Raw genomic sequence first — 26729 nt, 5'->3', positions numbered from 1 at the left:
TCTATCCATATCCGTCCCCTCTATCCATATCCGTCCCCTCTATCCATATCCGTCCCCTCTATCCATATCCGTCCTCTCTATCCATATCCGTCCTCTCTCTCCATATCCAAGGTCCCAGAGGCCTAGATGGCACCTGATTACATCAACCTGCTATGATAAAGAGTATAGACAAAACATGTGCGAGGTCACTAAAACCTAAAGCCATTGCAATCACTTTTGCACAGAATTAGGAACCAAATTAGGTGAGAACTTTCTTCACAACAGCTCTGCACTGCTCAGTGAAGTGCAAGAACTATTAATGCCCTGATTTCTGCTGAGGCCGTATTGTAGATGCTGCATGGCCAATGCAGATATCTGATTTACCAGCACCCAGATGCACAATGCGCTTCTCTCTCCAGAATGCACTCTCTCCTGCCAATTTGTGCATTCATTGTTTCATAAGTTCATTGTGTGAATTTTTGCATTTGATTGTTAGTGTATATCAATTCCCCATTGCATATATCACCAGTAGTACATTTACCCTTAATTCCTATCATTTCTAATCTGCTATGTTTGTTACTTTGATTAAGGTAATTTATGTTACTGTATTCAATATTATTATTTCAGTCTTATCGTTTTCATTGTCGGAGTGGACACATTGTTTGCAGAGCGCAGAAACCTATGCTACACTTGTGACTAACACATGACCATCAGTGGCAATGGTTAATTTCATTCCATTTATGAGTTTTGTCAATTTAGTCATTGTCTTTTGTTTGGAGCACTCGTGTCAATTTTGAGTAAGGACGCTCACGCGTGGCCTATAGGCTACCTGGCCTGCGTGCAAATGTAGGCATATAAATGTGTCCCTTTGGGGAGCTGATAGTATTTATGATTGGCTTAACACACCACCACTAATGAGCTGCAGAGCTGCTCAATGTAATGTTTTCCTCACCGCAAAGCAAACACAGTCAGTAGTTAAATCCATTGAGAATTACAATAGTTTCTCGATGCATTTGAACAAGCTTTCCAGCTCTCTCCCTTTCGATAACAACTCAGCATGAAAGGTGAAAAATGTCCTGCTTTGATCTGGTGGAAACATAATAAAATAGGCCTACCTGATTACTTCTTATCAGTGCTTGACTTGAACAGAAGTAGGTCCTGGTACTCCTTTTTAGGGTACCGGTACTGTTTATATTTAGGTGCAGGAGCTCCACAATACTGTTGAGCTAATATTCTATAAGAGGAACAGGAGCTCAAGCAGTAGAACATTTGAGGTGTCTGTACTCAGCTCCGGTGAGCTCCTGCCTAAATCAAGCACTGCTTCTTGTCCATTGCGCGAAATAGCCTACAGCTGTGTGATTTATAGGAGGCTGCAATGTTTTTATTTGTTGGCTTTATGTAGGAGATTTTTACATTGTTAGGGGAGGAAGGTAGTCTAGTGGTTAGTGTTGGACTTGTAACCGAAAGGTTGCATTATCGAATTCCTGAGCTGACAAGGTAAAAATCTGTCCTTCTGCCCCTGAACGAGGCAGTTAACCCACTGTTCCCCGGTACGCCGTCATTGAAAATAAGAATTTGTTCTTAACGGACTTGCCTAGTTAAACAAATAAATAGTTGGCAATAGAAGTAAGTTTTTTCAGATTTGGATAGAATTTTAATTAAATCACATGACATAGATTTTTTATATGTGAAGAAGTTATTATAAATTAAATTAAATCTACTTAAGAAGTATTTTAAAGTATTTTTACTGAAGTACTTCACTCTACTGGGGAAAGGCCTAGAAAGAATGGCTTCGTTGCTTAGCTACCTTCCATAATTGGACTGTAAGGGGGGGAGTAACTGGTGGCAGCGAAGTCAGACGCAGGAGAGCAGAACTGGGTAATAACCGGAGCAGTTTAATATAATAATATATATATATATATAACCACCGGCATCCAGAATCATAAAGAATGGCTACAAAAACCCGTCGCGCACCAGATAACAATGTGCACAAGCACTACAACAAATAATAGCACACAAAGACATAAGGGGAACAGAGGGTTAAATACACAACACGTAATGAGGGAATGAAAACCAGGTGTGTGAGAAGACAAGACAAAACAAATGGAAAATGAAAAATGGATCGGCGATGGCTAGAAGACCGGTGACGTCGACCGCCAAACAACGCCCGAACAAGGAGAGGAACCGACTTCGGCAGAAGTCGTGACATGGACAATTCTAGTTAATCGATGACTATAGCAGCACACGCCAGCTCCAATTACTGAAGTAGCCTTTTCTCCCATTAAATGATCCTCCAACGTCTGCCGATCAACTTGATTGATCCCAATTGTTCTGCACAGTAAAGCCAGACTCAAAACCCTCTTTCAGAGTAGAACAACTCTGCTTCGTGAAACATAAAAAGGACAGTTTCCCAGACCTTGGTATGGCCAAATCCTAGACCAAAACAAACTTTAATGGACCATCTGCATTCAGTATGCTTTTACTGTAGGTGCGGGACTAGGATTAATCTGTGTCTAGGAAACCAGCCCAAAGTGCTTCGACAGAGGACAAAGACAAGTGTCTAGCCTTCTCTGGAGGAGAGAAGGAGGAAAAGGAGGAGAACCCCTGCTGTTAGCTGACTGGGTATTTGAGGGACAAGTACTTGGAGAGATATTACTGTAGCTCATCGCCCCATGTTGCCTCGGCAGCTCAGACAAGTGTCTAGCCTTCTCTGGAGGAGAGGAGGAGGAGGAAGAGGAGGAGGAAGAGGGGGAGGAAGAGGAGGAGAACCCCTGCTGTTAGCTGACTGGGTAGTTGAGGGACAAGTACTTTGGAGAAACACAGTCAATGTTTTAACGTGTCTTTCCACACTGATTGCGTGCTAGTAGAGTCTATATCATCCCCCGGGGGGGGGGGGGGGGGGGGGGGGGGGGTGGCAATGCATTTTGCAGCAGGTAGTAAAAACACAATTTATACATTTACAATAAATATACACAAGATCAATATACAGCAATATGTACACAGCTAACAGTACTACTACATCTTATTGAGAAAGCTGATAGCAGCTGGCATGAATGGGAGTTTAGCCTGTATCTGAGCTCTGAGGGAAGCAACATAAATTAGGCAAATTAGGGATGCTGTGAGTCCCTCAGAATGGATGGCTCCTTCCGTATGACAGACACAAGTGAGAAAGGCCAGTAAAGTTCACACCAACGATCCTGCTACTTAGTTTAACAATGTTACCCAGCCTGTTCGTTACCCAGCCTGTTTGTTACCCAGCCTGTTCGTTACCCAGCCTGTTCGTTACCCAGCCTGTTCGTTACCCAGCCTGTTCGTTACCCAGCCAGAACAACAGATCACAGGGAATGCTACAATGTATTCAGTGAACGGCGTGTAACAGACGTTCATCAGCGCCTTATTCACCCAGAAACTGTGGCGTTCCCTCAGGAAGAACAAGCACTGATTTCCCTTTGCACAGATACCATTCCCTTTACACAGATAACACCGGCCTCAAAATGCAGCTGGCTGTCAAGGAAAGTGCCAAGATTTTGTATCGATCAACAGTCTCCACTGGCTCACCATCTATCAGTCTGTGAGCTCCTCTGGAAATCAATAGCTATATCCTTGGTTTTCTTGACATCAGGTTCTAAATATGAGCAGGCACACCATCCTACAAGATTCTTCCACCACTGGGCCACTAGTCCGGTATGGGTCTTACATCCCTCAAGATGCTCCAGTACCATAAGGCCATGGCTCACCTCCTCATCCAGTAAAAGACTCACGATAAACGAGTCGTCTGCAAACCTAATAATATGTCTAGAGTCGTTATTACTCTGAAAATCATTAGTGTACAGTACACAAAACAGAGGGGAAAGGACACGCCCTCTTGGTGTAAACAATTAGTAGTCCGGTATGAGTCTTACATCCCTCAAGATGCTCCAGTACCATCAGGCTCCAATACCATCAGGCTCCAATACCTTCAGGCTCCAATACCATCAGGCTCCAATACCATCAGGCTCCAATACCATCAGGCTCCAATACCATCAGGCTCCAATACCATCAGGCTCCAATGCCATCAGGCTCCAATACCATCAGGCTCCAATACCATCAGGCTCCAATAGATCAACTCTCCAGTAGAAGGTGGTGTAGACAGATCAACTCTCCAATAGGAGGTGCTGTAGATAGATCAACTCTCCAGTAGGAGGTGCTGTAGACAGATCAACTCTCCAGTAGGAGGTGCTGTAGGTAGATCAACTCTCCAGTAGGAGGTGCTGTGCTGTAGACGGATCAACTCTCCCATAGGAGGTGGTGTAGACAGATCAACTCTCCAGTAGAAGGTGCTGTAGATAGATCAACTATCCAGTAGGAGGTGGTGTAGATAGATCAACTCTCCAGTAGGAGGTGCTGTGCTGTAGACGGATCAACTCTCCAGTAGGAGGTGCTGTGCTGTAGACGGATCAACTCTCCAGTAGAAGGTGCTGTAGACAGATCAACTCTCCAGTAGAAGGTGCTGTAGACAGATCAACTCTCCAGTAGGAGGTGCTGTAGGTAGATCAACTCTCCAGTAGGAGGTGCTGTAGACAGATCAACTCTCCAGTAGGAGGTGCTGTAGGTAGATCAACTCTACAGTAGGAGGTGCTGTAGGTAGATCAACTCTACAGTAGGAGGTGCTGTAGATAGACCAACTCTCCATTAGGAGGTGCTGTAGATAGACCAACTCTCCAGTAGGAGGTGCTGTAGATAGATCAACTCTTCAGTAGGAGGTGCTGTAGATAGATCAACTCTCCAGTAGGAGGTGCTGTAGATAGATCAACTCTCCAGTAGGAGGTGCTGTGCTGTAGATAGATCAACTCTCCAGTAGGAGGTGGTGTAGACAGATCAACTCTCCAGTAGGAGGTGCTGTAGACAGATCAACTCTCCAGTAGGAGGTGCTGTAGGTAGATCAACTCTCCAGTAGGAGGTGCTGTAGATAGATCAACTCTCCAGTAGGAGGTGCTGTAGGTAGATCAACTCTCCAGTAGGAGGTGCTGTAGATAGATCAACTCTCCAGTAGGAGGTGCTGTAGACAGATCAACTCTCCAGTAGGAGGTGCTGTAGATAGATCAACTCTCCAGTAGGAGGTGCTGTGCTGTAGACGGATCAACTCTCCCGTAGGAGGTGCTGTAGACAGATCAACTCTCCAGTAGGAGGTGCTGTAGGTAGATCAACTCTCCAGTAGGAGGTGCTGTAGATAGATCAACTCTCCAGTAGGAGGTGCTGTAGACAGATCAACTCTCCAGTAGGAGGTGCTGTAGATAGATCAACTCTCCAGTAGGAGGTGGTGTAGATACATCAACTCTCCAGTAGGAGGTGCTGTAGATAGATCAACTCTCCAGTAGGAGGTGCTGTAGGTAGATCAACTCTCCAGTAGGAGGTGCTGTAGATAGATCAACTCTCCAGTAGGAGGTGGTGTAGATACATCAACTCTCCAGTAGGAGGTGCTGTAGATAGATCAACTCTCCAGTAGGAGGTGCTGTAGGTAGATCAACTCTCCAGTAGGAGGTGCTGTAGATAGATCAACTCTCCAGTAGGAGGTGGTGTAGATACATCAACTCTCCAGTAGGAGGTGCTGTAGATAGATCAACTCTCCAGTAGGAGGTGCTGTAGGTAGATCAACTCTCCAGTAGGAGGTGGTGTAGATACATCAACTCTCCAGTAGGAGGTGCTGCCCAGCCTATTGTTTTTTCAAAATGGTGCATATAACATTGAAAGCCTGATGTTGTTTCAAAAGTACAAATTCAACATATATTAAATGATCACTGTTGAAAATTGGTTACCATGATGACATAATCCTTTGATTAAAATGTTACCCTGAAAACAACAGTTGATGTCTTAAAAAAATCCACTGTGTTTTCCATGTAGATTCCACATCACAATACATTGAAAGATTACGTTGAAACAACGTTAATTTAACCAGTTTATGCCTAGTGGGGAGTTATCTTCCCAGCTTTATGCTGTATCCCCAACCATAGATGGAATCCCCTCCCAAGCAGAACGGGATTTACCTCTCAGTTCAGCGTCCATCTTGTGATTTAACCTCCTTAGTCATGCCCTCCATCTTTACCCTCTTCTATGCTCTTCTATGCTTCCCTTCTATGGGTGGCATCGCCCTGGTGAAAAGTGATATTTTTTTAGATTAAGGATAGTTCTGAGTGATTTGGTTACCCAAGGTATGTTAATTGTGAATATTTTTGCATGATTTCTGAAGTATTACCACATTGTCACAGGATGTAACATAGTTGGTCACAGGGTCAGTCTGCTCATCCAGGTCAGTGCAGGATCTAGTAAACATGTCCCAGTCAATATTATCAAAGCTGCCCTGTAAACATGTCCCAGTCAATATTATCAAAGCTGCCCTGTAAACATGTCCCAGTCATTATTATCAAAGCTGTCCTGTAAACATGTCCCAGTCATTATTATCAAAGCTGTCCTGTAAACATGTCCCAGTCAGTATTATCAAAGCTGTCCTGTAAACATGTCCAAGTCAGTATTATCAAAGCTGCCCTGTAAACATGTCCCAGTCAGTATTATCAAAGCTGTCCTGTAAACATGTCCCAGTTAGTATTATCAAAGCTGTCCTGTAAACATGTCCCAGTCAGTATTATCAAAGCTGTCCTGTAAACATGTCCCAGTCAGTTTTATCAAAGGTGTCTGGTAAACATGTCCCAGCCAGCAGTATCAAAGCTGTCCTGTAAACATGCCCCAGTCGGTATTATCAAATCTGTCCTGGAGACACTCAGAGCTCCTCTGGGCTCAGTTCGACTTTGCCTCTCTTCAGGACAGGTTTGTAGGTGGGAACGAGGTAAACAGTGTTATGGTCAGCTGAGCCCAGAGGACCTCTGGTGATGGATTTATATGGCCCCTTTACTGTCCCATAAAACAAATCCAACACTTTACCCTGTCTTCTAGGCAATGTTCACTCTCATTTTTTTTTTCGGCTACTGAGCAAATTTCTGTTCTGCTGAGCGCACACTAGAATGTTGTAGCAAACACAAATTCTGTGCAACTTCCGGCGTGGGTTTACTGTGAACACTGAGGCTGTACCCCTTGTAAATTTACAGACAATGTGTGGTGATCAATGTAGGTCTACATTTCATGAGACTTTTGAAAAATAAAAACATGCAGGGCTTGACATTAACCTGTTTATCATATTGTCCTTCAGACAAGGAGGTGTCTGAACATTTTTGTTTTTGTAGTTTGATGCAAGACACCACTTTACAAAATAAAATGCATTATTATTCCCATACCATTATTACAGAGAATCAGACAAATTATGCCACTCTCTGCCTATTGGCTACTTAGCTTGTTCAAGCCTGTCTCAAAATACAACACTGCATGTTTTTACCTGAATGATGTATAACTGGGCTAATAACTCACTAACTAGCAAAGGATATGAACAAATGTGCACACATATCTACATGCAGCTCTCTCTTTGATAAAAAAAAAAGTGCATAACAATCATGACCGCTCATACTGTAAACACAGTCCAGTTCAAAGTGAATGGCACAAATTCATATATGGAAATGATTTATTTGCATATAGGCTACTGCAGCTCTGATTGGTCATGGCGCACCGGTTACAGGCCTGAGCCGTGCCTGTCAATGCAATAAAATCTTATTCCGATGGCAGGGAGCTCGGTGTACTGGGCAGTACGTACTACCCTCTGTAGATAACGCCTTACGGTCTACACACAAGTCAAGGTTACAATACGGCTTAACTCCCTCATAAATTACACCACCTTTACGCGTGAGGAAACCCTGAATAAGGTCGAACGAACTTGCTGGTCCCATGTGGAAAAAAACTACTTTTTTTATTTTCCCCCCCAATAGAAAAAACAGCATTCGCCATGCTCTGTCATTTTAAATGGATAAGAGCTATGGATAAGAGCTATGGATAAGAGCTATGGATAACAGCTATGGATAAGAACTATGGATAAGAACTATGGATAACAGCTATGGATAAGAGCTATGGATAACAGCTATGGATAAGAGCTATGGATAACAGCTATGGATAAGAGCTATGGATAACAGCTATGGATAAGAGCTATGGATAACAGCTATGGATAAGAGCTATGGATAACAGCTATGGATAAGAGCTATGGATAACAGCTATGGATAAGAGCTATGGATAACAGCTATGGATAAGAGCTATGGATAAGAGCTATGGATAACAGCTATGGATAAGAACTATGGATAAGAACTATGGATAACAGCTATGGATAACAGCTATGGATAAGAACTATGGATAACAGCTATGGATAACAGCTATGGATAAGAGCTATGGATAACAGCTATGGATAAGAGCTATGGATAACAGCTATGGATAACAGCTATGGATAAGAACTATGGATAACAGCTATGGATAACAGCTATGGATAACAGCTATGGATAACAGCTATGGATAAGAGCTATGGATAAGAACTATGGATAACAGCTATGGATAACAGCTATGGATAACAGCTATGGATAACAGCTATGGATAACAGCTATGGATAAGAGCTATGGATAACAGCTATGGATAACAGCTATGGATAAGAACTATGGATAACAGCTATGGATAACAGCTATGGATAACAGCTATGGATAACAGCTATGGATAAGAGCTATGGATAAGAACTATGGATAACAGCTATGGATAACAGCTATGGATAACAGCTATGGATAACAGCTATGGATAACAGCTATGGATAAGAGCTATGGATAACAGCTATGGATAAGAGCTATGGATAACAGCTATGGATAAGAGCTATGGATAACAGCTATGGATAACAGCTATGGATAAGAACTATGGATAACAGCTATGGATAACAGCTATGGATAACAGCTATGGATAAGAGCTATGGATAACAACTATGGATAAGAGCTATGGATAAGAGCTATGGATAAGAGCTATGGATAAGAGCTATGGATAAGAGCTATGGATAACAGCTATGGATAAGAGCTATGGATAACAGCTATGGATAACAGCTATGGATAACAGCTATGGATAACAGCTATGGATAAGAACTATGGATAACAGCTATGGATAACAGCTATGGATAACAGCTATGGATAAGAGCTATGGATAACAGCTATGGATAAGAGCTATGGATAACAGCTATGGATAAGAGCTATGGATAACAGCTATGCATAAGAGCTATGGATAACAGCTATGGATAACAGCTATGGATAACAGCTATGGATAAGAGCTATGGATAACAGCTATGGATAAGAGCTATGGATAACAGCTATGGATAAGAGCTATGGATAACAGCTATGGATAAGAGCTATGGATAACAGTTATGGATAAGAGCTATGGATAACAGCTATGGATAAGAGCTATGGATAACAGCTATGGATAACAGCTATGGATAACAGCTATGGATAACAGCTATGCATAAGAGCTATGGATAACAACTATGGATAAGAGCTATGGATAAGAGCTATGGATAACAGCTATGGATAAGAGCTATGGATAACAGCTATGGATAAGAGCTATGGATAACAGCTATGGATAAGAGCTATGGATAACAGCTATGGATAACAGCTATGGATAACAGCTATGGATAAGAACTATGGATAACAGCTATGGATTTATTTCAGTTATGGATAAGAGCTAGGTAAATGAGTAATCCGTTTGGAGAAAGGGATTGTAAATACACATAGCAATTGTTAAATATTTTTAAAAATATTGTGATCCCTGGAGACGAATATGAAGCCAGCCACATGGAAGCAAATTGAAAATCATATCAACATGACAGGTATTGGGGACCCTTTTCCACGGTGAAATAGACTGTAAATAGCTGTGCCGTTATTCCGAATATTTATTGTGTGCCCTAATAATTTGCGTGGAAGAAATTTGGACACCCGAGCTATAGGCTTTTGTAGGACCTGCCGAGGTGAAGAACATTTTTCAAATGTTATATCATGTTAAATATTATCCACTATCGGATGCCATCGTCAATAGTACCCACAAACATTTCTAATGGTCACTTTAATGTTAGTTTTCTTCCATTTCTTCCAGCTTTCATTTTGCATCATTCCATTCCGTTGACCTTTCTTTCCTCTGTCACGTCTGTGTAGTTGTTCCTGAGGGTCACTAGCATTACTGGATCAAATTAGGCTAATGTTGAGCAAAAATGTAGAACACGAAGCCTATTGTAATCATTATGGAACTCAGACCACACGTAGCATGTTCAACCTGGAGCCTGACGCACGGTTCACCACGACCGGACCGTTGTCATACAGTGCCATGATTAGTGAGAATTAGGCTAGATTTATAGAACTATTGTTTAACCCCTATTGTACACTATCTTCCACCTTCCAATACTTCATGGATTGAACTTGAATATAACAACTTTCAGTATGACTCAATATATTTTAATGCTTAAATCCAAACCTGTTTTTTTTATGATACATACATACTTTCCTAACCCTGACATAATAATGCCTAAATAATCTACAAGATCAGAGTATTTTTAAATCTACCAGTTGGTGGTGAATCCAAGACGAAAATACATACAGTTGAAGTCGGAAGTTTACATACACTTAGGTTGGAGTCATTAAAACTCGTTTTTCAACCACTCCACAAATTTCCTGTTAACAAACTATAGTTCTGGCAAGTTGGTTAGCACATCTACTTTGTGCAGGACACAAGTAATTTTTCCAACAATTGTTTACAGACAGATTATTTCACTTATAACCTCTCTTGGGTAGGGGGCAGTATTTTGAATTGTGGATGAATGAGGTGCTCAATGTAAACTGCCTGTTACTCAGGGCCAGAAGCTGGGATATGCATATGCATGATAGTATTGGATAGAAAACACTCTAAAGTTTCCAAAACTGTTGCAATAATGTCTGTGAGTATATGGCAGAAAACCTGAGGAAAATCTATCCAGGAAATGGGATATTTTTGATGTGGGTACTTTTCTATTGAATGCCTATACAGTATGTATTTGGATAGGAACCAAATTGCAGATCCTATGGCTTCCACTAGATGTCAACAGCTTTTAGACATTGTTTCAGGCTTGTATTCTGAAAAACAAGGAAGAATGAGACCATTTTGTAAGTGGCATGCAGAATGAAGCAGAGCTCCTTTCGCTATTTTTCCTTTCTATTGAAGACGCTATTGTCCGGTTGAAATATTATCAATTATTTAGACAATAGACAACCTGAGGATTAATTATAAACATTGTTTGACATGTTTCGACGAATTTTACCGGTACTATTAGGATGTATTCGTCTGCATGTCGTGACCGCCTTTGAGCCAGTGGATTACTGAACAAAACGCGCCAACAAAACAGAGTTTTTGGGACATAAAGAGGGACTTTATCGAAACCAAACAAACATTTATTGTGTAGCTGGGACTCTTGTGAGTGCAACCATATGAAGATCATCAAAGGTAAGTGATTAATTTTATCCCTGTTTCTGACTTTTGTAATTCCTTTACTTGGTTGTAAAATGTTTGTATGTTTTAGTAAGCAGGGCGTTGTCCTCAGATAATCACATGGTATGCTTTCGCCGTAAAGCCTTTTTGAAATCTGACACAGTGGCTGGATTAACAAGAAGTTAATCTTTAAACCGATGTATAACACTTGTATTTTTATGAATGTTTAATTTGACTATTTCTGTATTTTGAATTTGGCACTCTGCAATTTCAACGGATGTTGGCTAGCATCCAACCTGCCCATAAGAAGATAATTCACTGAATCACAATTCCAGTGGATCAGAAGTTTACATTCACTTAGTTGACTGTGCCTTTAAACAGCTTGGAAAATTCCAGAAAATGATGTCATGCCTTTAGAAGCTTCTGATAGGTTTATTGACATAATCTGAGTCAATTGGAGGTGTACCTGTGGATGTATTTCAAGGTCTACCTCCAACACTTGTGCCTCTTTGCTTGACATCATGGGAAAATCAAAAGAAATCAGCCAAGCAAATTGTAGACCTCCACAAGTCTGGTTCATCCTTGGGAGCAATTTGCAAACGCCTGAAGGTACCATGTTCATCTGTACAAACAATAGTATGCAAGTATAAACACCATGTGACCACGCAGCCGTCATACCGCTCAGGAAAGAGATGCGTTCTGTCTCCTAGAGATGAACGTACTTTTGACAAAGTCAATTAACGTTTGTGTCAATCCCGCCCACATCTGGCAGCACACAAGTAATTATCCATTTGAAGTGAAGCTGCACGCGACCCAATCGTAATGCCTGTGGTAAATTGGGTTGACTTTGTTTATCCCTATGGGGCTAGTTAGGGACCATCTGTAAATTACACAATGTACAGTAGACAATATGTTAAAATTCCAATGGCTCAAATTTCAATGACTTAACCTCAAACCAACTATAAATTGTAGAAATGCAAATACTGATATTGAATGGGGAAACTAAAAGGTGTGCAATATGAAAATATTGTCTCATTTACATGTGTCATTTATTGACGGTCCCTAACTAGCCCCGGAGATGGGCTACCCAAAGTTAAACCAACTTTGCCACATTTGCACACTAGCTGAAGATAATTGGCTAAATAATTTGCCAAACTCTTCCCACCTGTGAACACACACAGGAGACACCTACATCAACACACACCAACTGACGTTTGAATTCAGCCATACCCTTTTTTAATGAACCAAAACTTAAATGAGGCCAAATCAAGAAGTGCTGTCGCCCTTTAAATACCACTAAAAAGTGCAAATCAATCCCAGAACAATAGCAAAGGACATTGAAGATGCTGGAGGAAACAGGTACAAAAGTATCCACAGTAAAACAAGCCCTATATCGACGCAACCTGAAAGGCCGCTCAGCAAGGAAGAAGCCACTGCTCCAAAACCAGAGTACGGTTTGCAACTGCACATGGGGACAAACTTTTTGGAGAAATGTCCTCTGGTCTGATGAAACAAAAATAGAACTGTTTGGCCATAATGACCATCATTATGTTTGGTGCAAAAAGGGGGAGGCTTGCAAGTCGAAGAACACCATCCCAACTATGAAGCACAGGGTGCACCTCAAAAAATAGATGGCATCACGAGGGAGGGAAGTTATGTGGATATATTGAAGCAACATCTCAAGACATCAGTCAGGAAGTTAACACTTGGTTGCAAATGGGTCTTCCAAATGGACATTGACCCCAAGCATACTTCCAAAGTTGTGGCAAAATGGCTTAAGTACAACAAAGTCAAGGCATTGGAGAGGCTCTGACCTCAATCCTATAGAAAATGTGTGGGCAGAACTGAAAAAGTGAGTGCGAGCAAGGAGGCCTACAAACCTGACTCAGTTACACCAGCTCTGTCAGGAGGAATGAGGCCTACAAACCTGACTCAGTTACACCAGCTCTGTCAAGAGGAATGGGCCAAAATTCACCCAACTTATTGTGGGAAGCTTGTGGAAGGCTACCCGAAACGTTTAACCCAAGTTAAACCATTTAAAGGCAACACTACCAAATACTAATTGAGTGTATGTAAACTTCTGACCCACTGGGAATGTGATGAAAGAAATACAAGCTGAAATAAATCATTCTCTCTGCTATTATTCTGACATTTCACATTCTTAAAATAAAGTGGTGATCCTAACTGACCTAAATCAGGAAATTTTACTAGGATTAAATGTCAGGAATTGTGAAAAACTGAGTATAAATGTATTTGGCTAAGGTGTATGTAAACTTCCGACTGCAACTGTAGCTCTACTGCTGTACATATCATTGTCAGTATATATTGTTGGCGTATAAACACAGATTGCATTTGGATTAAGTGTTATTTGGGTTGTTAATTGAATTCATTCTGACATTTTTGATTTCCTGTTTTTCCATGATTAATGATTAATTGATTAATTGTGTACTTGTTTCCTCTGCACTGTCAGGAGCTAGTAACATAAGCATTTAGCTGCACCCGCTATAACATCTGCTTAACTATGTATGTGACCAACAAACTTTGATTTTATTTTATTTGACGAACTCCCTCTCTCTCAAACGCGCACACACACAAACACACACCCAATGCCCTCACAAGAAACAGAGGAACATTATGTGTCTACAGCATCCAAGATCAAAACTCTCTGCATTCAGGAGAAAACAGTCCAGGGGGGGTCTCTCTCCATTCAGGAGAAAACAGTCCAGGGGGGGTCTCTCTCCATTCAGGAGAAAACAGTCCAGGAGGTCTCTCTCAGTACAGGAGAAAACAGTCCAGGGGGTCTCTGTCCATTCAGGAGAAAACAGTCCAGGAGGTCTCTCTCAGGACAGGAGAAAACAGTCCAGGAGGTCTCTCTCCATTCAGGAGAAAACAGTCCAGGGGGGGTCTCTCTCCATTCAGGAGAAAACAGTCCAGGGGGGGTCTCTCTCCATTCAGGAGAAAACAGTCCAGGAGGTCTCTCTCAGTACAGCAGAAAACAGTCCAGGAGGTCTCTCTCCATTCAGGAGAAAACAGTCCAGGGGGGGTCTCTCTCCATTCAGGAGAAAACAGTCCAGGAGGTCTCTCTCAGTACAGCAGAAAACAGTCCAGGGGGTCTCTCTCAGGACAGGAGAAAACAGTCCAGGGGGTCTCAGTACAGCAGAAAACAGTCCAGGGGGTCTCTCTCAGGACAGGAGAAAACAGTCCAGGGGGTCTCAGTACAGCAGAAAACAGTCCAGGAGGTCTCTCTCAGGACAGGAGAAAACAGTCCAGGGGGTCTCAGTACAGGAGAAAACAGTCCAGGAGTTCTCTCTCAGTACAGGAGAAAACAGTCCAGGGGGTCTCTCTCAGGACAGGAGAAAACAGTCCAGGGGGTCTCAGTACAGCAGAAAACAGTCCAGGAGGTCTCTCTCAGGACAGGAGAAAACAGTCCAGGGGGTCTCAGTACAGCAGAAAACAGTCCAGGAGGTCTCTCTCAGGACAGGAGAAAACAGTCCAGGGGGTCTCAGTACAGGAGAAAACAGTCCAGGAGTTCTCTCTCAGTACAGGAGAAAACAGTCCAGGTGGTCTCTCTCAGTACAGGAGAAAACAGTCCAGGGGGGTCTCTCTCAGTACAGGAGAAAACGTTGAGTAAAGGAAGCGCAGGGGGGATCTGTTAATCAGCACGACAACACGGTGCATTTTAGGTGCATTGTATTATTTCTTATTGTCATTGTCCAGAAGGAACCTGCAAGTCAGCATTTGGGTGGAAGGTGTACACCCTGTGTATCCTGTACAGACGACTAATTATACAACTGGAACTTGCATCCCAAATGCCCTGGGCCCAGGTCTAAAGCAGTGTACTATATAGGGAATAGGGCTCTGGTCTAAAGTAGTGTACTATATAGGGAATAGGGCCTTGGTCTAAAGTAGTGTACTATATAGGGAATAGGGCCTTGGTCTAAAGTAGTGTACTATATAGGGAATAGGGCCCTAGTCTAAAGTAGTGAACTATATAGGGAATAGGGCCCTGGTCTAAAGTAGTGTACTATATAGGGCTCTGGTCTAAAGTAGTGTACTATATAGGGAATAGGGCCCTGGTCTAAAGTAGTGCACTATATAGGAAATAGGGCCCTGGTCTAAAGTAGTGTACTATATAGGACTCTGGTTTAAAGTAGTGCACTATATAGGGCTCTGGTCTAAAGTAGTGTACTTAATAGGGCTCTGGTCTAAAGTAGTGTACTTAATAGGGCTCTGGTCTAAAGTAGTGTACTTAATAAGGCTCTGGTCTAAAGTAGTGTACTATATAGGGCTCTGGTCTAAAGTAGTGTACTATATAGGGCTCTGGTCTAAAGTAGTGTACTATATAGGGCTCTGGTCTAAAGTAGTGTACTATATAGGGCTCTGGTCTAAAGTAGTGTACTATATAGGGCTCTGGTCTAAAGTAGTGTACTATATAGGGCTCTGGTCTAAAGTAGTGTACTATATAGGGCTCTGGTCTAAAGTAGTGTACTATATAGGGCTCTGGTCTAAAGTAGTGCACTATATAGGGCTCTGGTCTAAAGTAGTGTACTTAATAGGGCTCTGGTCTAAAGTAGTGCACTATATAGGGCTCTGGTCTAAAGTAGTGTACTATATAGGGCTCTGGTCTAAAGTAGTGCACTATATAGGGCTCTGGGCTAAAGTAGTGTACTATATAGGGCTCTGGTCTAAAGTAGTGTACTATAAAGGGCTCTGGTCTAAAGTAGTGTACTTAATAGGGAACAGGTTGCCATTTGGGACACAGTCACTGTGGTTTCACCAACGCCACTAATTACACTGGGATAAAGACTGGTTTATCTACACAGCTTACCAGACACTGCTTAATTGCTTTCTGAGTCTGCTCCTCTCTCTCTCACTCTCTATCAATGTCTCTGAGTCTCTCTCTCTCTCCTCCTCTTTGTCTGATTGTCTCCCTTCTCGCTCTGCCTCGAGCTAATTTAAAGGCCCCGAGCTAATTTAGAGACCTCGAGCTAATTTAGAGACCTCGAGCTAATTTAGAGACCTCGAGCTAATTTAGAGTCCCCGAGCTAATTTAGAGGCCCCGAGCTAATTTAGAGGCCCCGAGCTAATTTAGAGGACCCGAGCTAATTTAGAGGCCTCGAGCTAATTTAGAGACCTCGAGCTAATTTAGAGTCCTAGAGCTAATTTAGAGGCCCCAAGCTAATTTAGAGGCCCCGAGCTAATTTAGAGGCCCCGAGCTAATTTAGAGGCCTCGAGCTAATTTAGAGTCCTCAAGCTAATTTAGAGTCCTAGAGCTAATTTAGAGGCCCCGAGCTAATTTAGAGGTGTCCGTCCGTCCTTCCTTAGGCCTCGCTGGAAGGATTGTGTCAGCTGAGAATATTCCTGCGAATACCTTCGAGTGATTAAATACAATACATTCAATAAATGTCCCCAAGGTTAGTGGTAAATGTGAACACCGAGGTCAGAGAGAGAAATAGAGAGAGATGTAGTGTTCTTACGGGGCCTTAGGCGAAAGAGCTGTGTGGATCGATACGCTGAAACTACACATGAAGTAATGTCCTTTGGTAGCTGTTTAATAACGGCATTGTGTGTGTGTGTGTGTGTGTGTGTGTGTGTGTGTGTGTGTGTGTGTGTGAATATGCATGTGTGTGTGTGTGTGTGTGTGTGTGTGTGTGTGTGTGTGTGTGTGTGTGTGTGTGTGTGTGTGTGTGTGTGTGTGTGTGTGTGTGTGTGTGTGTGTGTGTGTGTGTGTGCGTGTGTGTGTGAATATGCATTGTGTGTAGAGAGAGAGAGTGGATATATAGGCAAAAAGCCAAGTCCGCACAATCTGACGACAAACAACTGATTGAAAGTCAAACAGAGAGTCCAAAACCTCTTGTTCAGTACACCCCATAGAATCTCATCCAGTTCTCGAACTGTGTATTGTTAGTCTTTTGTCTGTAAGGTATTTTATGTGTTATGTGTCGGACCCCAGGAAGACTAGCTGTCGCCACTGGATTCTAAAGTAACAACTAACAACATAAACACTTGAGTTACAGCCAAATGCTTCAATCAATACGTAATGTTACACCTGAATGTCCTGGTTCAAAGATGGCGGTGTGTCCTACTAACTCCTATAGTGTAACCTTACCGATATACCCTCAATACAGCCAGCGATGACGATCAGTAAAGACGAGTCTCTGTGAAAGTAAATCAGCTTTTTTTTAAATTTTTATCTTGACTGCCATCGTCTATTGTTTATCAAGGGAAAGGAAAGAAGAGATAGAAGATGTGAAAGGTGTAAAATCTAAAGTGCGTTGTGGGGGTGGCAGGTAGTGGGGATGGCAGGTAGTGGGGGTGGCAGGTAGTGGGGGTGGCAGGTAGTGGGGGTGGCAGGTAGTGGGGGTGGCAGGTAGTGGGGGAGGCAGGTAGTGGGGGTGGCAGGTAGTGGGGGAGGCAGGTAGTGGGGGTGGCAGGTAGTGGGGGTGGCAGGTAGTGGGGGTGGCAGGTAGTGGGGGTGGCAGGTAGTGGGGGTGGCAGGTAGTGGGGGTGGCAGGTAGTGGGGGTGGCAGGTAGTGGGGACGGCAGGTAGTGGGGGTGGCAGGTAGTGGGGGTGGCAGGTAGTGGGGACGGCAGGTAGTGGGGGTGATAGGTAGTGGGGGATGCAGGTAGTGGGGGTGGCAGGTAGTGGGGGTGGCAGGTAGTGGGGGTGGCAGGTAGTGGGGGAGGCAGGTAGTGGGGGAGGCAGGTAGTGGGGGTGGCAGGTAGTGGGGGTGGCAGGTAGTGGGGGAGGCAGGTAGTGGGGGTGGCAGGTAGTGGGGGTGGCAGGTAGTGGGGGTGGCAGGTAGTGGGGGAGGCAGGTAGTGGGGGTGGCAGGTAGTGGGGGAGGCAGGTAGTGGGGGAGGCAGGTAGTGGGGGTGGCAGGTAGTGGGGGTGGCAGGTAGTGGGGGAGGCAGGTAGTGGGGGAGGCAGGTAGTGGGGGTGGCAGGTAGTGGGGGAGGCAGGTAGTGGGGGTGGCAGGTAGTGGGGGTGGCAGGTAGTGGGGGAGGCAGGTAGTGGGGGTGGCAGGTAGTGGGGGTGGCAGGTAGTGGGGGTGGCAGGTAGTGGGGGTGGCAGGTAGTGGGGGTGGCAGGTAGTGGGGGTGGCAGGTAGTGGGGGAGGCAGGTAGTGGGGGAGGCAGATAGCCTAGTGGTTAGAGTGTTGGGTCAGTAACCAAAAGGTTGCAAAATCGAATCCCCCGAGCTGACAAGGTTAAAAATCTGTCGTTCTGCCCCTGAACAAGGCAGTTAACCCACTGTTCCTAGGCCGTCGTTCTGACCCTGAACAAGGCAGTTAACCCACTGTTCCTAGGCCGTCGTTCTGACCCTGAACAAGGCAGTTAACCCACTGTTCTTAGGCTGTCGTTCTGACCCTGAACAAGGCAGTTAACCCACTGTTCCTAGGCTGTCGTTCTGACCCTGAACAAGGCAGTTAACCCACTGTTCCTAGGCCGTCGTTCTGACCCTGAACAAGGCAGTTAACCCACTGTTCCTAGGCCGTCGTTCTGACCCTGAACAAGGCAGTTAACCCACTGTTCCTAGGCTGTCGTTCTGCCCCTGAACAAGACAGTTAACCCACTGTTCTTAGGCCAGTTAACCCACTGTTCTTAGGCCGTTCCTACAAAAATAATTTGTTCTTAACTGACTTGCCTCGTTAAATAAAGGTAAAATAAAAATAAGTTAGTTAGTTAAATTAGTTAAAATAAAGGTAAATAATAATAAAGTAAATACCAGATTAAATTCTAAGAACAGATATACAGTGGGGAGAACAAGTTTTTGATACACTAACGATTTTGCAGATTTTCCTACCTAAAGCATGTAGAGGTCAGTAATGTTTTATCATAGGTACACTTCAACTGTGAGAGACAGAATCTAAAACAAAAATCCAGAAAATCACATTGTATGATTTTATGTAATTAGTTTGCATTTTATTGCATGACATAAGTATTTGATCACCTACCAACCCGTAAGAATTCTGGCTCTCACAGACCTGTTCGTTTTTCTTTAAGAAGCTCTCCTGTTCTCCACTCATTACCTGTATTAACTGCACCTGTTTGAACTCGTTACCTGTATAAAAGACACCTGTCCACACACTCAATCAAACAGACTCCAACCTCTCCACAATGGCCAAGACCAGAGAGCTGTGTAAGGACATCAGGGCTAAAATGGTAGACCTGCACAATGCTGGGATGGGCTACAGGACAATAGGCAAGCAGCTTGGTGAGAAGGCAACAACTGTTGGCGCAATTATTAGAAAATTGAAGAAGTTCAAGATAACGGTCAATCACCCTCGGTCTGGGGCTCCATGCAAGATCTCACCTCGTGGGGCATCAATGATCATGAGTAAGGTGAGGGATGAGCCCGAACTACACGGCAGGACCTGGTCAATGACCTGAAGAGAGCTGGTACCACAGTCTCAAAGAAAACCATTAGTAACACACTACGCCGTCATGGATTAAAATCCTGCAGCGCACGCAAGGTCTCCCTGCTCAAGCCAGCGCATGTCCAGGCCTGTCTGAAGTTTGCCAATTACCATCTGGATGATCCAAAGAAGGAATGGGAGAAGGTCATGTGGTCTGATGAGACAAAAATAGAGCTTTTTGGTCTAAACTCCACTCGCCGTTTTTGGAGGAAGAAGAAGGATGAGTACAACCCCAAGAACACCATCCCAACCGTGAAGCATGGAGGTGGAAACATCATTCTTTGGGGATGCTTTTCTGCAAAGGGGACAGGACGACTGCACCGTATTGAGGGGAGGATGGATGGGGCCATGTATTGCGAGATCTTGGCCAACAACCTCCTTCCCTCAGTAAGAGCATTGAAGATGGGTCGTGGCTGGGTCTTCCAGCATGACAATGACTCGAAACACACAGCCGGCCGGCTGCGACAGAGCCTGGACTCGAACCAAGATATCTAGTGGCACAGCTAGTAAATGCGCCGCTCGGGAGGCCCTTACTTACATTTTCAGTTTAGCAATTTAGCAGATGCTCTTATCCAGAGCGACTTACAGCTGCAATGAGGGCAAATTGACAGATTTTTCACACACTCTTAACCGCTAGGCTACCTTCTTATTCATTATATCATAGAGAGTTACTGTAACCAAACACGTTCTACAGTAAGTGTGAAAGAACAGCTAACATTTTATTTAACTAGAAAGTCAGCTAAGAACAAATTCTTATTTACAATGACAGCCTACCCTGGCCAAACCCTAACCTGGACAACGCTGGGCCAATTATGTGCCGCCCTATGGGACTCCCAATCACAGCCGGTTGTAAAACAGCCAGGAATCGAACCAGGGTCTGTAGTGATGCCTCTATCACTTAGATGCAGTTCCTTAGACTGCTGCGCCACTCGGGAGCCCAAAAACATGTTATGTTAAACAGCTATCTGGGTACGTTAAACAGCTAATTGGTTGAGCGCTAACTGGTGAAGTTGAACAGCTAACTGGATAAGTTGAACGGCTAACGGGACAAGTTGAACAGCTAACGGGATAAGTTGAACAGCTAACGGGATAAGTTGAACAGCTTACGGGATAAGTTGAACGGCTAACGAGATAAGTTGAGCGGCTAACGGGATAAGCTGAGCGGCTAACGGGATAAGTTGAGCGGATAACGGGATAAGTTGAACGGCTAACGGGATAAGTTGAACAGCTAACGGGATAAGTTGAACGGCTAACGGGATAAGTTGAACGGCTAACGGGATAAGTTGAGCGGCTAACGGTATAAGTTGAACAGCTAACGGGATAAGTTGAAAGGCTAACGGGATAAGTTGAGCGGCTAACGGGATAAGTTGAGCGGCTAACGGGATAAGTTGAACAGCTAACGGGATAAGTTGAACGGCTAACGGGATAAGTTGAACGGCTAACGGGATAAGTTGAGCGGCTAACGGTATAAGTTGAACAGCTAACGGGATAAGTTGAAAGGCTAACGGGATAAGTTGAGCGGCTAACGGGATAAGTTGAGCGGCTAACGGGATAAGTTGAACAGCTAACGGGATAAGTTGAAAGGCTAACGGGATAAGTTGAGCGGCTAACGGGATAAGTTGAACAGCTAACGGGATAAGTTGAACGGCTAACGGGATAAGTTGAACGGCTAACGGGACAAGTTGAACGGCTAACGGGATAAGTTGAACAGCTAACGGGATAAGTTGAACGGCTAACGGGATAAGTTGAGCGGCTAACGGGATAAGTTGAGCGGATAACGGGATAAGTTGAATGGCTAACGGGATAAGTTGAACAGCTAACGGGATAAGTTGAGTGGCTAACGGGATAAGTTGAGCGGATAACGGGATAAGTTGAACGGCTAACGGGATAAGTTGAACAGCTAACGGGATAAGTTGAACGGTTAACTGGTATTGTTGTGGCTCCACTGTGTTATAGTCTACTCACTTTCAGATAACTGAACACAAACTTCTATTGAAGGGATATTGTTTGTTTTGTCTTGTTAGTATCCTTTTGTGTTCTCATGCAATTCAGAGTGTCCTGAGGTCTAGCATGCGCAACAGTACATGAATTCAATGAATATGATGCACCAGGCTTTCATGTTAATATGTCACATTATAAAATGGACCATAATTAAGAGCAGACGGTAGACTACAGCTGCATACAGTCAGGTGGATGAATATGTCTGCTAGTTTATAATGAAAAGTTACTGGGAGAATATATTTACGGAGTAGATTAGAAACTCATACCGTTGACAACTGGGATCTTTTCACACTTAGATATATCTAACAGGTGATTTCAGGTAGACTCATATGGACATATAGAATACACACTGGACAAAAACACACACTAGACAAATAACATTATGACATCACAAACATACACAGACAGACAACATTATGACATCACAAACACACACACTAGAAAAACAACATTATGACATCACAAACACACACCTTCCATTGAGCAACGAGAGGAGCTCCCCGGCATGGTACAGGTCGTTACGTGTCACCCGGCCGAAGCGAAACGTGTTGAGGTTGCAGAAGGTGACTGCTGGGAAGATCATCAACGGTGTTGCTATCTCATCCAATTTAGTGACATGGGGATACTGTAAGTAGAACTGGACCCGGTCCACACACACCAGGACCAGGAACCCGAGAGAACCCAGGAAGAACAAGATCCACAGGCACCGCTTGATGCAGATCCGTTCATAAGTGAACACGTGCGAGATGCCATGGAGAGTCGACCTGCTGGCGAAAACTTCAATCGCCGGAGGTCGCTTGAAAGAGTCCACCATCTCTTCCGACTCCGCTTTGAGATCCATGACGAGGCGGTACGGTATCAGTGTGAAGGATTGGGAAATGGAGGGGTATAGTAGCCTAGACCAGGGGATGTTACTAACACTAGGAAGGAAGGTACTGACTGTGAGTCTGAGTTCGCGCCGTGCTACGCATGGGTTTCTATGTTCTTTCTCGTCCAGGCAGTATGAAATGTTGCGTCACTGAGCTCCCCAACAAAATAACACCGTCTACCATCTAGGCTACCAATACATTCGTCACAACGAAGTCGCCTATTTTGCGCTCAATTTCCCTTCAAAACGGTCCATGTGATAACGCAAACATACAGTATGTCCAAAAGAGTCCCAATTTACGCGCATGAATAGATTTCAATACCGATTGGTCTCTTTCTCTCTTCCAGGCTTGCAAAAACAACTCCCAGCCAAAACACAGCAAGGACTGAATGAAGTTAAGATGGTTCAGGAGCAGTTCAATGATATGGTTCAATCATATTAAAATGCAATGCAAACAACGCTGTTTGTTTTTTTGAGATGCTGTAAATTGTCTGCCCATACAACACGCTTCGTCCCTTCCCATCCGCTCTAGTAAATCCCACCTGGAGACTGTCTTGTCCCGGACCCGTGAGAAAACAGTGAGCGGCGTGTCGGTCAGGCAACTACAGCGCCTTTGCATCCCTCCTCTCCTGTCTCTAGAACAGCACTAAACACAACAATGCAGTCATCATAAACTCCCCGTTTGAGTAGGATAAGATGAAACACGATTTAAGAGACCATCATGCTTAATAATCAGGAAAAAAAAATGTAAGTCCAGAAGCAACAAATTAGGGGTAAAAAGGCAGAGGGAATCTCTGAGGATGTCGATATAAACAGTTTTCCTTCCCTGATCAATGAATTTGATGCCCGAATCGGAGAAGAGCGGGGATTGGAAGGCACGTGTTTTAAATAGGGTGACAAAGTCGGTTCGAAAACACTTAAAGCTCCGAACCCCGCTATTCTCCGACTGATTCTCGCCTATTATGTTCTTTTAAACCACGGATTCTTGCATCGAATTCACTAGAGTATTTCTGTATTTTTTTGTAAGTAACACTCATCAGTGGTAGAAAACATGGGGCGGTGGCGCTGAGGCGGTAGGGAAGAGAGAGAGAGAGAGTGTGTGGTTGTGTATTCACCCCGGTCTATGGTCTGAACAGTGTCAGGGAGAGGCTGATTGTAATAGTGCTGACATGAGCTAAATGAGGTGTCTGGCTGCAGACCTACACAAGGCAGAAAAAAAGCCTTCCTTACCCACCCACAAACAACTAAGGGAATGGGACCCAAACAATATATCTCATTCTGAATCCTGATCAATACTTCTGATTAGAATGGAATGGAATGTAGACGAACATTCAAATAACCCATCCTTGGAAAGATGAGGCAGAAACAGTCAGTTAGTTAGTTGGGGTTGGCAGCCATATGCTGTACAGCCTATAGTCAATTATTTTTATTATTATTTATTATATCTTTATTACAACAAGGAACACAGACTGAGACCAAGGTCTCGTTTACATCTGGGCCCTGCATATACATGTTACACATACAGGTTAGGTACAATGATTAAGAAACTACACAAGACAAACAAAACCATCACAGATAACACAAAACAATACAGCATCAGATTACATTTACACACAGGTTATTCTACCAACAGGTTATTCTACTAACAGGTTATTCCCCTAACAGGTTATTCTACTAACAGGTTATTCCCCTAACAGGTTATTCTACCAACAGGTTATTCTACTGACAGGTTATTCCCCTAACAGGTTATTCTACCAACAGGTTATTCTACTGACAGGTTATTCCCCTAACAGGTTATTCTACTAACAGGTTATTCCCCTAACAGGTTATTCTACCAACAGGTTATTCTACTAACAGGTTATTCCGCTAACAGGTTATTCCCCTAACAGGTTATTCTACCAACAGGTTATTCCCCTAACAGGTTATTCTACTAACAGGTTATTCCCCTAACAGGTTATTCTACCAACAGGTTATTCCCCTAACAGGTTGTTCTACCAACAGGTTATTCTACTAACAGGTTATTCCCCTAACAGGTTATTCTACTAACAGGTTATTCCCCTAACAGGTTATTCCCCTAACAGGTTATTCTACTAACAGGTTATTCCCCTAACAGGTTATTCCCCTAACAGGTTATTCCCCTAACAGGTTATTCTACTAACAGGTTATTCCCCTAACAGGTTATTCTACCAACAGGTTATTCCCCTAACAGGTTATTCTACCAATAGGTTATTCCCCTAACAGGTTATTCTACCAACAGGTTATTCCCCTAACAGGTTATTCTACCAACAGGTTATTCCCCTAACAGGTTATTCTACTAACAGGTTATTCCCCTAACATGTTATTCTACTAACAGGTTATTCCCCTAACATGTTATTCTACTAACAGGTTATTCTACTAACAGCACAAGAACTTGTATTACCAGAAACAGTTACAAGCAATACAAAAATAAAAATCACCCAATAAATGTTTAAAATGGGCAACAGGGGGACAAAAGTCTCCAGTCTAAGTTTAGTCTGCAGGCTATTCCATAGGCAAGGAGTGTAACAGGAAAAGGCAGCCATACCCAACTCTGTGGAAACCGCATGGGCCTCAAGTGTAATCCATGCTTGACACCTGGTTTTAGGATTTATAATTCTAATATTGATGAGTGATGGTAAATAAGAAGGTAGCTTATTCAGAAGTGCTTCATAGACAAACACGAAAAAAAAAGCATGTTGTTCTAGTCTCACGGACAACGAAGTCCAACCCACATTATGATATAAAACACAGTGGTGAGTTCTGTAGCTAGCACCCGTAATAAACCTAAGTGCGCAATGATAAGTAGCATCCAGCGATTTTAAGTGTTAATGCTGTAGCATGCATGTAAATAATATCCCCATAATCTATAACAGACATAAAAGTAGCTTGCACAATTTGTCTTCTATTTGTAGAGGACAAACATGTCCTGTTTCTATAGAGGAAGCTTAGCTTGATTTTTAGCCGTTTATAAAGTTGGTCAATATACATTTTAAAAGACAGTTCATCATCCAACCATGTCCCTAAGTATTTATATGCAGAGACCTGATTCATTCGAGAACCAAGCTCATAAGTGCAAGTGTATTTTCAACCAACCTTTTGAACCTATTAAAAATCATAAAATGTGTTTTCTTTGCATTTAAGAACACGTTTCAGCTGTATAAAAGACCCTTGTAATATCTTAAAATCTGTCTCCAATAATGATAATGCTTGGTGAGCCGTTGAAGCGATAGAGTACATGACAGTGTCATCAGCATATAAATGAATTTGACACTTTCTTATCTCATCAACGATATTGTTTATGTAGAGAGTGAACAGTAATGGACCAAGCATAGAACCTTGTGGGACCCCTTTAACCAACTCCAATGGCTCTGACTGGATGCCGTCGACTCTTAACAGCCTGACTTCTATCCTTTAGCTAGTCATGAAACCAACGACAGGCATCCAATCCCAGTCCTATTGACGACAGCTTACCCAAAAGTATTGCATGGTCTACAGTGTCAAAAGCTTTAGATAAATCTATGAACAAGGCGGCACAGTACTTTCTATTATCTAGGGCATTAGTAATATAATTTACAACACATACACTGGCCGTAATAGTACTGTGTTTAGGTCCGAAGCCAGATTGATTACTAGAAAGAGTATTGTTAACAGTTAAAAAAGATTGCAGTTGCCTATTCACCAATGACTCTAGAATTTTTGCCAAATAGCCTACTGCAATACTGTCAAAGCAGTATGAGGAACCTACTACCATGAGGATAAGAGTACTCACCCATGAAATTGCTCATAATGCATATAATCCCCATTTGCTATAGGATTGACTGCATGTCATAGTCTATTTAAGCAATAAGGGTGTGGTAAGGGTGTGGTGTATGGCCAATATACCACGGCTAAGGGCTGTTCTTATGTACTACAGATACAGCCCTTAGCCGTGGTATATTGGTCAAATACCGCAAACCCCAGAGGTGCCTTATTGCTATTATAAACTTGTTACCAACGTAAACAAATGTTTTGTCATACCCGTGGTGTACGGTCTGATATACCACGGGTGTCAGCCAATCAGCAT

At 43.2% G+C, this 26729-nt stretch overlaps 1 protein-coding gene across 1 annotated transcript in view; it reads right to left on the bottom strand.

Moving 5' to 3' along the window:
- The window catches only part of LOC139371449 (acid-sensing ion channel 1-like), a 453322-nt gene extending 430701 nt beyond the window's left edge, over positions 1-22621 (bottom strand). Inside the window, exon 1 of the mRNA XM_071111871.1 lies at positions 22254-22621. Coding sequence (XP_070967972.1) covers positions 22254-22621 — 368 coding nt within the window. The remainder of the gene's footprint in view (positions 1-22253) is intronic.
- Between the last annotated feature and the right edge of the window lie 4108 nt (positions 22622-26729).

Source organism: Oncorhynchus clarkii, chromosome 17 (assembly GCF_045791955.1).
Source record: "Oncorhynchus clarkii lewisi isolate Uvic-CL-2024 chromosome 17, UVic_Ocla_1.0, whole genome shotgun sequence".
NCBI lineage: Eukaryota > Metazoa > Chordata > Actinopteri > Salmoniformes > Salmonidae > Oncorhynchus > Oncorhynchus clarkii.
Note: the sequence above shows the minus strand (reverse complement) of the source record. Positions and strands in the feature narration are given on the sequence as shown.